We start from the raw sequence: 13,584 nt of genomic DNA on the forward strand, positions 1-13,584 counted from the left end.
ACATGATTATCTTTTAGATCGTCCAAAAGTAAGAGATGAAGCAAGAGAGAGAAGACATTTAGAGAGAAAGGTAAGAAGGAAGAACATCAGGAAGGGTTGTATGGCAACATGAGAGTAAAGTGAAATGAATCAATTGGTTAGGCGAAATCTCCAGTGCCGCAGTAAACAACATGCAGTCTATAGATTCAACTCAGGTTAATGTTCAAACACAGTTCATTTACTGTAGTTTTCATAGAATTATCCCTTCAGTTGTGTCGGACATGACTAAATGGATAATTCAGTTGGTTCATAGAAATGGCAACCTGCTTTGACATGAAAACATGTTGGTTTGGGGCACAACCTAATTTGCAGCCCAAATTTGCATTCCATGTGTGGAATGAGAAGACAACAGTTCCATTGAATTCAGTAGCATTTCACGGATACTGTCCAGAAGAATTTCACCAGCTATTTTTAGCCTTGATAATATTTTGTAAAATTCAGCTTCACAAGAATTATGCAAGAGTTTGGAAATGGTTTCTTAAGAGCAAAATCTGTGGTTGAAGAGATTGGTTACTGCCCTCAGATAGTATTGAAGAGTGTAAGCCCTATGAAACAGTTGAAATATGTATCATGGCCTTTCTTACTTAAAAGGGCATTTACAATTACAGTCTGATTAAAAATTGGTTAGGGACAGTATGTTTTCATTTTTACAAATGGTTATTGATAGTCTGATCATCAGAACAGTTGCTGTGGGGTAATAAGAGAGCACTCACCTCTTTACCACTTGCTAATTTCAAAGTTTTCAGGAGAGCTCTACCATGACGTAAGAGCATCTTTACCACTTGCTTATTTCAAAGTTTTCAGGAGAGCTCTACCATGACGTAAGAGCATCAGTCCTTCCCCATCCTCTGCTTTCTTGCTTCATTGGGTAGAGAGCCTTTGAGCTATATAATTCTTTTTTATCCCTGCTATGTAATTAACATATCTTGTAATTTTCATCAAAATGTTTTGAACTACTATTTAAAAAAAAAAATTTTCAGCACGAAGGGAGCAAGAATTCTGGAGAATTGCACAGAGATGAAGAGCGTGAACCCCGACAAAAGTCTCACAAAGATCAAGAACTAGATAAGGACAGAAAGAGAAGGCACAGAGAGAAGAAAGAGCCAGAACGCACAGCTGTGGAAGAAAAAGAGAAGCATTTGAAAGAGAGAAGCCTTCTAGCTGGGGAAGAAAGAAGTACATCTAGGAAACATAAAGAGCGATCCCCCCGGGAAGATAGACGCTATCGGGAGAGCGGCAATACAGGATTGAAAGAAGAAAGTGAACGAAAGAAAAGAGACCACAAGGTTGGCTTTAAATTTTATTTAAAGCCACAATATTGTCAATAAATGAGTAATTTAGAAATGTTAAAATTTATTTAGCAAAATTTTCCATGGGAAGTTATTTGTTATAGTATGTATTGCTTTGGTGAGAACAAAGCAAAGTGCTGTGACTTGAAACCAGAATTATATTATGCTTTTCACAAAGGACAGTTCATGGTGTTAACCTAAGGACAAACATACAGTTTGATAATATGTCAGTATATTGGTGGGTTAATCTATAGTTAATGTATTCATCACACATAAACTCTCCTTCCTTCAACAAATGTAGGGTGGTATACACTAAATTATCTGATTTTATCCTTGCAGCAATGCTGTTAAACACACTATTAGCAAATGCTAAGCAAAATCTGATCTGAGGGTCAAGCCTAGCCCTGGTTTTTAGGACAAAAAACATTCATTGCTGGGCTTTTCTTCCATGGTGCACATAAGCATTCCTGCCTTAGCCAGGATTATACAGACTCCTTGTTTCTCGCACAAATGTAAAGTTCATCAATTACTGCTGTTCTTTTTGCTATCTCATGTAATTTCCATATGCAGCAGTCAATTGAGGATGCATCCACCCTTGAAGAAAACAATAAAAATGAATGTCACAATATTAACAAAACTACATTCTGGTAGTCCCCCAAATCTTATTAGTATATCTAAAATGCACATTGCCTTGTAGTAGAAACATAGGTATAAGCTTGATCTTATGTATGTTTACCTAGAAATAAGTCACACTGAGTTCAATGGGACTTTCTCCCAAGTGGGCAGAGTATTACAACCTTTACCTAGTGTGATTCACATGTTAAGGATCAGTGAACACACATCTGTATATCATGTGAATTCATGGTGTTTGCCTATTTTGACCTTATGTATGTGATTTGGGGATCCAAGTTAATGATAGAAGGGAGGATGAAAGGGGAGCATGTGGACACATGGCTTTTTCATGATCCAGCAAACTACAGTTTATTGCAGTGGTTCCCAAACTGTGAGTTGTGGCTCCCCAGGGAGCCACAGAAACCAGCCAATGAGCCGTAGAATCCTTGTGAAAAGTCTGGTGCCATATACAATGTACAGGATTGTAGCCCTAATGGGGAGCCATGGCCAATGGTCCAGTAGGTCAAGGGAGCCACCAGTTGAAGAAGTTTAGGAATAATTGGTTTATTGGATCATCTGAACTGCGCCAGTATGGGCAGTAGCCTTAGGCTACAATCCTAAATTCACTTAGGGCACAATCCTAACCAACTTTCCAGCACAGACATAGCTGTGCCAAGGTGGTGTGCATTGCATCTTGCAGTGGGGTGGCAGTCAAGGAGGCTTCCTCAAGGTAAGGGCACGTTTGTTACCTTACCTTGGGGCTGCATTGCAGCTAGGCCAGTGGTGGAAAGTTGGTTAGGATTGCACCCTTAGGGTACTTTCCTGTGCATGCTAACCTGGGAGCAAGTCCCATTGAATTCAGTGAGACTTACTTCTGAGTAGATTAGTAAGTAGTAGAATTCTGAGTAGTAGAGTTCTAGTGCATAGAATTGGGCTGCTACATGGGAGTAAGTCCTGTTGAATTGAGTGGAACTTAATTCTGAATAGACATGCATAGGATTGTGCTGTTAGTCTTGCCAGTTATAGGGGTTAGCTGCTAATGTCAATTTTGGATAAGAGGGAAACTCTATTATAAGAAATTTTGATACAAGCGAAATACTTATCTGTTTTTTCAGATAAAAAGATACCTGATAGTGCTGAATACTGATGATATTTCTCAAAGTTATTAATTTAATTTAATTTTTTTTTCAGCATCGTGAGCACAAAAGCCATGGGGAAAGCTCAAAGCATGAAGATAAAGCAGGTCATCCGCTTGAAAGGTGAGCTCTTTTTAAATATTTGAGGTGATCTATTTCATTTGTACTTGATATCATTTTTTTGTCCCCCAAGGTGGTGCAAATGGCAGGATGCTTCCCATTTCTTTCCAGCAGTTTGTACAACCCAGGCATCTCAGTGGGTTGTGTTCTGTCTCACTCACTTTGACAGATGGTGCAGAGAAAGAGGATGGTGCTTGGAAAAAATATTTAAAATTTACGACAACCAACATCAAATGCTTTGGAAAGTGCAGTAAACTATTAAGCACCAATCCTGTACAGTTATGGAACAAATTCCTTAGTCACCAGCATCCAATATTTATTTGATCACAGGCACTGGGTATATCTTTTTATTAATTGAAAAACGTATGGATTATTTTATAGGGAATGAACTTGTTTTTTAAAATGACTTTAAAAAGACTGGTCATATTTTCTGATTATCAAAACTGAAAAATGATTGGTTAATCTGCCTGTTACACTTTGTAAGGCTGCCTGAAGCTGTGTACGCCAGGATCCCGTTTTCCTTCCAGGAGATAAGGCATCTCATGTGAATTCGGAAGAGAGAATTCACCCTGTACTCTAAAGTGAGAGCTGGTGCAGTGTAGTGGCTAATTGAAATCTCATCTTTGCCATGAGTTCACTAGAGCTGCACACTTTTCCTAAGCTGCACACAAGTGTCCTAAGCACACTTACATGGGAGTAAATACCACTGAGACTATTTCTGAGTGAAGGTGGTTTTAGACAAGCCAGTTCATTTCAGGTTCTACAGGTGAGATAAGGGATAAAAGTACATGCCATTCTGTACAGTGTTGTTGTAAGGATTACATCAAGTTAATAGACATGAAGCACTTGGGACATTTAAAAGTGCTATACAAATGCTAAGTATTATTGTTTTTAGAAATATTCTGGCAGAAAAAGTAATGATCACTATGCTAGAAATTACAAAGGAAAATGTACTGTACTGAGAAAAAGACATTGATGCTGTTCTGAAGAAGAAAACAGTCTCATACCCCTTGCCTTATGAAAAAACCATAGATTTCAGGTCCCACCTTACAACAGAAATTGAGAAAAATGAAGCACAAGGACCTTATGCTCTTCATCTTTTATAGTTTGTACATTTTAAAGCAACTCTGACACAGTAATTCTGTTTTCTATGGGCATGTTTTCTCGGGAAACTGCTCTTAACTTGGTGTATGTTTGTTTTTTCCTTATAGGGGTTCAAAGGAAAAAGTTCAGAACCTTGGCAAGCATGAAAGAGAGGATAGAAGACAAGAGGTAAGAGAGCTTTATTTGTTGGATTAGAATATGGAAATATTGTAGGGATTTAAAAATTATCTAGTTATGTTCATACCATATTTTAATTTTTTAATTATTTTTTTCTTATTAATTGCTTTATGTTTTACAAAATCAGTATTACGGAAATGATGACTTGGCAGCAGGAGGACCATGTCTGAAAAAACAAACAAGTGAAGAAGACCAAAAAGATGTAAGAGTTCTCTGCCATTATTTCCTTAACAGTGCAGAAATTCCAGCAATCTCTTTCATGAAATAAATTCCATGAATATTTTCTGTTGCTAGGAACTGATAAAGGATATTACTCATCCCTCTGACCCAGATGCAGATTATGATAATTATTCAATAAATTATGAAGATGATTTTGAGGTAAGTGCAAGCAGACATCATCTGAATAGGCCAGAGAGGTGAAATGAATACACTCATCCAAAAAGAACAGGAATAGAGGAAATGTAATCAGTGAACTCACAGCCTCTAGTGAGTTCTGTGAACACATAGTAGTGAATGCTGACACCACCACCTCCCCCCAATCCAGCCAATATTCTGAATCCGTAAGGCAGAGTTTCCCAAACTGGAGTGTCATGACACCACAGCAAGAGAATCCTTGTCACTGTCCCATTAAGGGGTAGGATGATGGCAAAGGCAGCAACATGATTGCTAGGATCACACCGCTGCCATGGACAAAAGGGTGTTTTTTCATTTACCCCTGGCAGTGTCGGTCCTCCAGAGGGGGTGGGGAGTCTGCAGACCCCTCTGCAAAGCTCCCAAAGCATCAAAACAGCTAAAAATAGTGATCGCTACCCAGTTCCGATTTGTAATAGCATCTGAAGTGTTCTCATTGGAATGGGCTGCTAATTCATGCTTTGATAGACATTTTTGCTACTGTTTTTTTTTTTTAAGGATTATGAAGATGATTTTGATGATGAAGATGATGAAGATGGTGAGGAGGATGAAGACAGTCAGCAAGAAGATAGGGAAGAAAAAGAAGTACAATTTAGAAAAGTTCCTATAGCCAAGAACTCAGAAGTAGAAGAAATTCAGAAAGCAATTAATGCTGAAAATGAAAAAATTGAAACCTTCTTCCCAAAACAAAGAACAAAGGAGTTTCTCTCAAAAGACAGTGAAAAGGAACAGAGAACCGGTATGTGACTAGGCACTTATTTGCTTAGAAATAATGTATTGTATTGTATTGGCAACCTTCAGTCTCGAAAGACTATGGTATCGTGCTCTGAAAGTTGGTTCTGGCACAGTGTCTAGTGTGGCTGAAAAGGCCAATATGGGAGTGACAATCCCTTCCACACTGGGAGCAAGTGCAGTCTGTCCCTGGTCTGTCTCCCTGGCTATGGGCCTTCCTTCTTTGCCTCTTTGCCTCAGACCGTTGGCCAAGTGTCTCTTCAAACTGGGAAAGGCCATGCTGCACAGCCTGCCTCCAAGCAGGCCGCTCAGAGGCCAGGGTTTCCCACTTGTTGAGGTCCATTCCTAAGGCCTTCAGATCCCTCTTGCAGATGTCCTTGTATCGCAGCTGTGGACACTGACCAAACAAATGTGTGCACAGTTGAAGATTTTCAGGCATGATTAGAATGGTCTTCAGCCATTTCCAGCATCAGTATTCCATATGTCTTATTTACTGCATGTGTTGTGACTTTCCCAAACCACATAAAAACGCATGCCACATTTTTCTCCTTTGCTGTGGCATCCTTGCAAAACCATCAGAACTTTTGCTGGCCCAATACAAGGGGTCTTCTACAACTACTTAACTCAGGGAATTGGGATAGAGTTGCCTGTTTTGGGAGTGCTTCTAAGCTTAAAAGGCTGCAGTCCTCTGCACACAGACAGAGAATAAACCTCAATAAATACAGTGGGACTTTCCTGTATATGCATAGAGTAGGATTCTTCTGTAAATCACTTTTTGGTGATGTGATGCTTTTCTTGAAACCTTCGAAAGGCTGTGATCTTAGCTAAGGTGGAAGGAAGTTCTACGGACGTTAATTATTTTTCACATAGTATGCTTAGAATTCATATACTAGAGCACTGAAAACAGCCTCCCTGGCATGACCGGAGCTTACCATTCTGCAGGGGAGGTTGCTGTTTTCGCTGCCAATCTCCCTCCATGTTTGATCTGCTCAACTTCGTTTGCCAGGAAATCCTGGTGCAGAACCTGCTGGGGCAGCAAAATGCGGAAGTGGCTGGGCAGAGCAAACATGGGGGGAGATTGGTGGTGAGAATGGCAGCTTTCCCTGCGGAATGGTAAGCTCCATTCACACGGGGGAGGGGTTAGCGAGGGGGCTGGATGCAGCCTGTGGGCCACAGTTTGGAGTACCCTGTATTTGAGGTATATTTTATATCTGAAGTACGAGGTATATCTATTAAATAACAAGACTGATTAAATAACTATTTATTGGATTTTTCAAATTTAATGTTTGTCCCATTCAATATAATCCCCATTTGCACTAATACATTGCTGTAGTCTTGTTTTCCACCAGTTGAAGGCATGGAGCAAATCAATTTGTCAGTTGTTTCAACATATCTGCCGTTTTCTTCTTTACAGCATCAACTGACTCAAAATGTGTCCTTTTAAGCACTGATTTAACTTTTGGGAAAAGATAAAAGTCGCAAGGTGCTAAATCGGGTGAATATGGAGGATATTCAAGTGTAGTAATGTGATTGTCGGTCAAAAACTGCTTCACAGAAAGTGCTGTGTGAGCAGGCGCATTGTCCTGGTGAAGAATGAAACAGTTTTTCCACAGTTGCGGCTGTTTCTTTCTGACTCTTTCTCTCAGCTTTTTCAAAACTTCCTTATAATAATGCTGGTTAACTGTTGTGCCTTCTGGAACCCATTCTTCCAAAAGTACACCCTTGATATCGAAAGAAATAATGAGCAATGCTTTGAATTTTGACTTGCTTTGACGAGCTTTTTTCATTCTTGGTGATGACAGTGTTTTCCAGTGCATTGACTGTCTTTTGGTTTCAGGATCATACTGGAAGATCCAGGTCTCATCACAAGTGATTACTTTATGAAACAGGTTTGGATCTGCGTCCAATTCTGTTGGTGTTTTGTGCAATTTTACTAAAAATTTCAAATTGACACATTGTTTAACTTTTAAACTTAGCATTTTTTCAGCACTCTACAGAAAATGCAACCCAACTAAATGGCGACGCACAATCAACTGAATGTCATAAGAGTGTTGCTGCTTGTCATGCAGGTTCAGACATGTTCAGGGTTACTACATATGGAGTTATAACCAGTTCTGACTGCTTTGTTTACTAGGTTGAATCACAGTCTCGTTATTTTATAGACATACTTTGTATTTCATGAACATGCCTTATTATCTTACAGAGAGGCAACACATACCGGCTAGACATCCTGCTTCTGGGAAGTTCATTGATTTCCGTACTGCCAAGCAACGACAAAGTATCAGAAAGATTGCCAGTCAGCAGAAGTATGTGGTATTTAAATAATCACTGCATATAACTTTTGCAGCATTCTTGCAAGAAATGTTTTAGTAGCTTTTATGATGTTACAAATGCTGTACATCTAAGTGCAATAAAGTATTTTTGTGAGGAATTAATGTGTATTATGTCTAAGTGGACTGAATATTGTTCATATAATAGGGAATGGTGTGTTTGCATTATTCTAGAATTGCAGTTTTTTGAGGGTACCAATGAAGACACAAAGCTCCCTCTGGCCATTCCCAGAGTATACCTTGGTTGGGCTGAGACCAAGAACTTTTTCAGTCATGAATGGCTCTGAGGGCAAGGAGGAGGAACTGCTTTACATCAACGGTCAGGCGCCTGAAGAAAGTTAGTGTTTTGCCTCCCCTCCAAGAATGCTATTTAATCAGATTTTTTTAATACTTACACTTAAGATTCTTTTAAATGCATATCTAAAAGGTGAAACATGAATGTGAAAAATAAGTCATTGGAAATACATTTGCTGCAACTCCCTATTGAGTATGTACTGGGTGGAAAATCAAGGTTGTTCCTGTAGAATGTGTGGAATTGTCCTTAGTGTCAAGAGAATTCTAGGGCTATAATCCTAAACACGCTTATTAGGGAGTGAGCTTCATGGAATGTAATGGGACTTCTGAGAAAACATGCATGGAATTGCCCTATACTGTAAACAGTAGAGTAACATTTAATATCCAGAAGGCATACCTTTGCCCAAATAGTGGAGTCAAATTAATCCAGAGAACTGGACAGAGAACTTTGATTTCAGTCTTCCACAACTCCATGCTGCTTATTTTCTTCAACCTTAGCAAGGCCAGTTGCCCTTTGGTATTTTGCAGGTTTTTTGTAGTTTCAGTGTATACTGGGACAGTGCTGGGATAATTTGTGCCCCAGTTGCATTGAATGAGAAACTGATCAGCACAACCAATTGTTCAGTATCATTTTTCTATGTATAAAATATCACTACTATTGACCCCATTATCTTTGCCGGTCTTCTCTTCCTGTACTGCCAAAAGGAAATGCTTAATGTGTTGGTAATATAGGAGTTGCTTTGAGCTGATATGCTCAAGGCAGCTCATCCAGATTGTTATTTTTGTGGCTTACTTTGGGGTTCACTTGACCACCCCATTGGCTTAGTAAAATGCACTTTTTATTTGTGCACGGGTAGTCAAGGGTTTAACTTCATTCTCTGCTGAATAAACTGGGATTACCTACATAAACCTTCACTTCAATTGTATCTTGATATTGATTTCCATGTATACCTCTGTTTATCTGTAGAATTTGTGCTTATTGGTCAATTTAAACTCTTGTATTTGTGTTTTTAAGGAAACGTAGTTTTGAACTACTACGCCTGATTGACTTGGACTTTTCAGTCAGCTTCTGTTTGCTGGATTTGCCTCCAGTAAATGAATATGACATGTATATCCGGAATTTTGGAAAAATAAATACCAAGCAGGTATGAAGTATAGCATATTCATCCTGACTGCTTATATTTCTTGATTTAGCAGTCATTTTTCTTCAGTTGAGTTAATTAGACAGCGTGTATCGGTGATATTGTGGGTCAATTGGTAATTTCTCTTAATTCAGTTTTCTATATAGAAATTAATGTGTACTATTAATTTCTAATGAAATGTATGTTACCAAAGAGAAAAATAGATTTGCCAGTATTAACACTTCTTAATTCAAGGGTTACAATCCTAATAACCTTCACAGCTAGTGCAGTATAGAAAAAAAATAATGTCCTATAAGTGTCTTTGAAAAGAATTCAGTTAGACCTCAGTATTTGAGTGTTCTCTTGATGTCAGTGCATTAATTGCTCATGACTGTCTCCACCATGTTTTGTTGGAATTCCTAAAGTTTTACCTCTTCCTGCTGGACTTGTGCCTGAGCATTTACACTAGCACAAATGAACATATACAAACACACAACCCTCCCTTTTTTGTTCCATTGTTAAGACTATCAAGTCAGGAATGTTTGTAAGCTACTGTCCCCTATTGTGAGACAGTCAGCCCAGTCCTAACCTGCTCTGGAACAAGCAGGTCAGCCGACCTGCCCCATAGTCAACAAGAAGTTGACTGCAGTGCAACCCGGGGCAAGGGGAATCGATTCCCCTTACCACGGGTAACGCAGCAGCAGCCCAAATGGGACTACTTGGATCTGCGCGGTACTAGGCTGGGCTTCCAGGAAATGGGGTTAGGATCTGGCCAAAGTGCCAAATCCTGGCTCCATCTCCTCCTAGGCCAGGCCCACCCACAGGTCAGTCCACCGCCTGCCCTTCCCCTCCCCAGAACACCCCAGTTACATCTTCCCAAGACCCTCCACGCTAGCACCCTGTCACCTGCGCAAACTCATCTGACTCGGAGCTTGCTCCAGCATGGAGAGACCAGCGCATATCCTTGCGCCTGCCTCCCGACTCCCAAGTTGTCTCAGACGTGCCTTATGGCATATTTGTGACACACCTTGGCCATCACAAGGGACTTGCACCGGCTGATAGAGCACTTGGGATTGTGCTCAGAGTGTCCTTGTCGGCTAACCAATGCCATTTGGCACCCTGGAGAAAATGCAACAAAATCAACAAAGTTGCCCTTCTCGCTCACTGTGACTGAGGGTGCAATCCTAACCGCTTATGTCAGTGGTTTCCAGCACTGACATAAGGGCATTGCAGCTCTGCGGTAAGGGAACAAATATTCCCTTACTTTTAGGAGGCCTCTGTGAGTGCCACCCAACTACAGGATGCAGCACATGTCCCATTAGCACCACTATGCCAGTGCTGGAAAGCACTGATATAAGGGGTTAGGATTGCGTCCTCGTTTGTAATTCACTGTGATTCTGGCATCATTTAGACGTCCAGGTTTCTCTAGAACTCAGCAGCATGAAAGGTTCATCAATAATGTGTTTGAATCTCTTGGATTGTTAACAAATAGTTTTTATCCTTAAAACTGCACCAGTGTTGAAGTTGCTATATAAGCTAAGACAATAATAGGATTTAGCACATTGAGCATTGTGTGCAGGACAAAATGACTTGTAGTACAGTAGATTTATTTATTATGCAGTACTGTAATACAGTTGCTGTTCAACACCAACAAGAAACTCTGGCCAGTAACTTCACCTTTCTCCTTTAAGGCTTACGTTCAATGGAATGAAGATAACCTGGACAGGGATGTTCAGACTGAGGAAATAGAGACTCAAGAAAAATGGACACAGCATCCTGGTGAAACTGCCCTAGTGTCTGGAGGTGATTGCTTTTTATTGTATTACATGTTGAAATGCAGTATAATTAACTTTAAAACTACAATACTTTTCAAATGGCATGCTTATGGCACACCAGTGCCAGTGTGACCATCACCATATTCTAAGCACATTGAACATACAGGGGAAAGAGAAACATCAGAGGCCAGGCAATGCTACACTGCCACAGCCCTCCCGGTAATGACACCCACATCCATGGAAATGGTAACATAGCCATCCACATCTATGGATGTTGTCTATGGAGCAGCTGCCTGATGTTGAGGCAATGTTGTCCTGAATTCCAAAGAGCCAATCTACCCTGGCCCAATTCTGGCAGCCGGAAGAGAATTGGCAGACTGTACTGGGCAGCTACCCCTGGGGTCATGACGCCTCCAAACTCATCAACTATGGGGAGATTACTTAGGATGCTCCCGACATAAGGATTCCATAGCACCCTCTGCCCTGCAGGAGCTGCTGTGAAATAAGCAGCAAAGGGGCAGAGGCAGAGAACTCCTAGGGGTCCTAGTGTGGGCTTTGGACCTGCCTCATCTTTTGTCATGGATGTGGGGATATAGCAGGAGATGAGACTTCTTTGTGTTATTCCATTCCCCATTGTTCTCTATGGGTTTATTTTTTTTTACACCAACTCTGTTGTTGGTGTAGCATTTTTCTGACATTGAGGGTATGTCCATTGTCTGAAGGGGGGTTAGGATGATAAGGCGCATGTTAACTCCTCTTTGTCCCGTCCTTGTCCCTCCTATGTTACACCTCTGCTTCTTCCCCCATTTTGGCCTTTACATTGGCAGAATTGTGCTGGTTCTCAGGAATGTTGGCATAGTATGGCACCGGTGTCTAAGGCTTGTCTGCTGATGGGCAGACTGCTGAGCTAGTGCAGCTGTTGTTGCTCTGGCCTGTGCTCCCTGGGGCTTTTGGTGGGTCGCTGTGAGATACAGGAAGCTGGACTAGATGGGCCTATGGCCTGATCCAGTGGGGCTGTTCTTATGCCATGGGATATGGTGTATCTTGAGTATCGGTTTGGGCTGTATGTCTCACTATGCTGCTTTATTCTCAAGCAATTATATTCTATAGATTAAGCTGCACAAAATGTTAAAGTGAACGTGTTTAAACAAAGCTGAACATGCAGGCGCAGGTGTGGGGTTTGATATACTGTGTTGAAGAAATCTTAGTTTCCAGAGTTGGGCCACAATGGGAACTGTGGTTTGTATTAAGTCCTGAATGGAAGCATTCAGTTGCCTTCCTTTGCATGTGAAGGAGAAGGGCAGGAAAGGGAAGGAGAGATGTCTGCTGACCCTGATGCTTGTGCCCAAAATAATTAAGTCCTGGTTTACCTTAAGTTTGTGACTCCTGTAGGAATATTACTGTTTGTGAATGAAGATACATTGTGTAGTTTACCTTTTTAAATGTTTCTTAAATAGTGATTTAGCACTGGGTCTGAACTGGACCATAGCAGTTTAGCGCTTCTTAGGTATCTTATTATGGTTTCTTTATCCCTGTTTGTACCCTTCTTTTCAATCAGGTCCAAAATGTAACAGTGATTCATCTGTCCTTGCACCAAAGATTGATTCCCAGAGATTGGCAAGTTTTCTGCGATCTGCTTGTCAGGTATATTTTTGTTTTGTATTATTGTTAGCAGTAGTAGTAATATTTAGAGTAGTAGTATATTCAGAGTTTAATGTTTCGGGGATTTTGTATCCAGAGACTGAATGATCATATCAATTCATTTGTTTTTCCATTTTTATCCTGCTGTGCATTAAAACTCCCAAAGTGGCTAACAGTAAAATGTAAAAACATCGGAACAAGTGAAACAATTAGAAAGAAATTAATAAAACTACTTATAAAGCTAAGCAACTACGGCCCAAATCCTAACCAACTTTTGAGCACTGACATAGCTGTGCGAATTGTGCATGTGCTGCATCCTGTAGTCACAGAGGCTTCCTCAAGGTAAGGGAATGTTTGTTCCCTTAGGTTGGAGCTGCATTGCCCTTGCTGCTGGAAAGTAGGTTAGGATTGTGCCTTAAAACTCTGGCAGACACAGACCACTCTCAGGCCAGCTTCACTGCTCAAGGGCCTGGCAAGACAAGAGAAGGTCTTGTGTGCCTTTTTAAAGATTAGAAAAGGCAGTGGGGGGGTGCAGCATCCCAAGCCTTTTGAGGCAGGAAGTTCCATATCAGGGATGGGAGGGCACTGTCACTTACAAGGCTCTGTCCTGCATGCATACCATTTGAGCCTCAGTCAGTGATGGCACACAGAGCAAAGCCTCCTACAAGGATCTCAGATTCTTAACAGGCAGGTAGATTCATCTGGCAGAAAGCAGTAATTAATGTACTGAGATCTTGAACAATAAAGATAATGATCTTTATTGTTTAAAATAAAGATAATGATTGAATTAGACCTGGAGATGG

General features: G+C 40.6%; 1 protein-coding gene across 1 annotated transcript in view; it reads left to right on the top strand.

Annotated features, from left to right (window-relative positions):
* DYNC2I1 (dynein 2 intermediate chain 1) overlaps nt 1-13,584 on the top strand; it is a 34,766-nt gene that overhangs the window by 6,471 nt on the left and 14,711 nt on the right. The window contains exons 4-14 of the mRNA XM_066627571.1: nt 18-70; nt 1,020-1,325; nt 3,132-3,199; nt 4,408-4,468; nt 4,605-4,679; nt 4,772-4,855; nt 5,387-5,627; nt 7,824-7,926; nt 9,260-9,389; nt 11,057-11,168; nt 12,699-12,784. Coding sequence (XP_066483668.1) covers nt 18-70; nt 1,020-1,325; nt 3,132-3,199; nt 4,408-4,468; nt 4,605-4,679; nt 4,772-4,855; nt 5,387-5,627; nt 7,824-7,926; nt 9,260-9,389; nt 11,057-11,168; nt 12,699-12,784 — 1,319 coding nt within the window. The remainder of the gene's footprint in view (nt 1-17; nt 71-1,019; nt 1,326-3,131; nt 3,200-4,407; nt 4,469-4,604; nt 4,680-4,771; nt 4,856-5,386; nt 5,628-7,823; nt 7,927-9,259; nt 9,390-11,056; nt 11,169-12,698; nt 12,785-13,584) is intronic.

The sequence above is a fragment of the Tiliqua scincoides genome, chromosome 5 (assembly GCF_035046505.1).
Source record: "Tiliqua scincoides isolate rTilSci1 chromosome 5, rTilSci1.hap2, whole genome shotgun sequence".
Lineage (NCBI taxonomy): Eukaryota > Metazoa > Chordata > Lepidosauria > Squamata > Scincidae > Tiliqua > Tiliqua scincoides.